General features: G+C 45.7%; 1 protein-coding gene across 1 annotated transcript; it reads right to left on the reverse strand.

Annotated features, from left to right (window-relative positions):
* Positions 1 to 242: 242 nt before the first annotated feature.
* LOC105570729 lies at positions 243 to 1,194 on the reverse strand. Its single transcript, XM_012028169.1, has 2 exons — positions 1,107 to 1,194; positions 243 to 1,051 (listed from the first exon to the last, which is right to left on the reverse strand). Exons 1-2 carry the CDS (start codon positions 1,192 to 1,194, stop codon positions 243 to 245), a joined length of 897 nt encoding a protein of 298 aa, XP_011883559.1.
* Positions 1,195 to 1,247: the final 53 nt, after the last annotated feature.

Genomic DNA, 1,247 nt, shown 5'->3' on the forward strand with positions numbered 1-1,247 from the left:
TATATTAATTTTCTTTTTATGGTACAAATTAGTACAAATTCAGTTCTTTGTTTTTCTGTCTTTGGTTTCCTTTTTTTTGTTTTTTTGTGGTCCTGCTAGCTTAATATTAAAGTAGCAGCGCCATGGATTTTTTCGAAACGGCACGAGGTACAAAATTATTGTGAGTGGTACAAATTAGTACAAAATAAGTACTAAATAATCCGATAGATTTAAATGATTTCTGCTGATTTGGTCCTTCTAGCTTAGTGGAGGTCGATAGGCCGTAGGGGGACTGATTCTTTGTGAATCTTCGGAAGGCCGTATAGTCTGGGTGCTGAGCTGTCGCTGGGGGTCAGGTATTTCGTGGTTAGCGAAGGGAGGTTCGCCTTTTTGATCAGGGAGGAGGTTTTCTTCTCTACGCTAGTGGTTGGATCGCGTTTTAGTTTTTTGTAGACTTGGGCGTCGGACAGCAAGGTGTTGACTTTGTCGTGGTAGTCTCTTTTGTCCATTACCACTGTTGCGTTGCCTTTGTCCGCCGGTAGAATGAGGATGTCGTCATTCTGTCTTAGGCTTCGAAGCGCTAGTCGTTCTTCCCTGTTAATGTTTTGGATGGGAAGTTTGGCTTTTCGGAGGATTTGGGCTGACTGCTGTCTGATGTTGTTTCCTGCTTCAGGTGGGAGTTGGAAGATGGCGGTTTCTATTTGGCTGATGATCTCTTCTGTCGGGATCCTGGAGGGGATGACTGCAAAGTTGTGTCCTTTGGCAAGGATGGCTGTTTCGGCGGGTGAAAGGGTCTGGCTACTAAGGTTCTTTACTGTCAGGGGAGAAGCTGCTGTTTGCGTGTGTGGTTTCATTTTTGCAAATTTTTCTTTTTGTGTTTTGGTTCTTAATTCTGCCGAGCGGGTGGCTTGCTCGTGTGTAATCCGGTCTATGGTTTGCCACAGGTCCGGTTCTAGTTTGTAGGAGAGGGATAGATGTAGATCGAGAAGTTTTTTGGAAGTCTCGGCCAGGCCCTTTTTGGTTGTCGCGATTCTCTCCCTGAGTAGTCTCAGCGACGCTTGTCTCAGGATGGCTATGGATTGTTTGGAGGGCGGGAAGGGGCTTTTTATTTGTAGGAAATTCGGTACCGTCTGGTGGTCGCGGCACCGTTTCAGAAATGCTAAGGAGCACAGTAGTGCAAGGACTTCCTAAGTTTTGTGACCATCCGGAAGCCATGAAGACTAAAGAAGACAACAGCCGCGAAAGCCTGAAAGCCAAGTTATCGAGAT

This window comes from Vollenhovia emeryi, unplaced genomic scaffold (genome assembly GCF_000949405.1).
Source record: "Vollenhovia emeryi isolate VEMERY1.0 unplaced genomic scaffold, V.emery_V1.0 DF950122.1, whole genome shotgun sequence".
In the NCBI taxonomy this organism is placed as follows: Eukaryota; Metazoa; Arthropoda; class Insecta; order Hymenoptera; family Formicidae; genus Vollenhovia; species Vollenhovia emeryi.

Bases quoted from the DNA above. Each gene is read 5' to 3' on its own strand.
- LOC105570729 (XM_012028169.1), bottom strand. From the start codon at position 1,194: ATGGCTTCCGGATGGTCACAAAACTTAGGAAGTCCTTGCACTACTGTG. The intron at 1,052-1,106 runs GTACCGAATTTC...AACAATCCATAG, and splicing joins GGTGCCGCGACCACCAGACG to CCATCCTGAGACAAGCGTCG.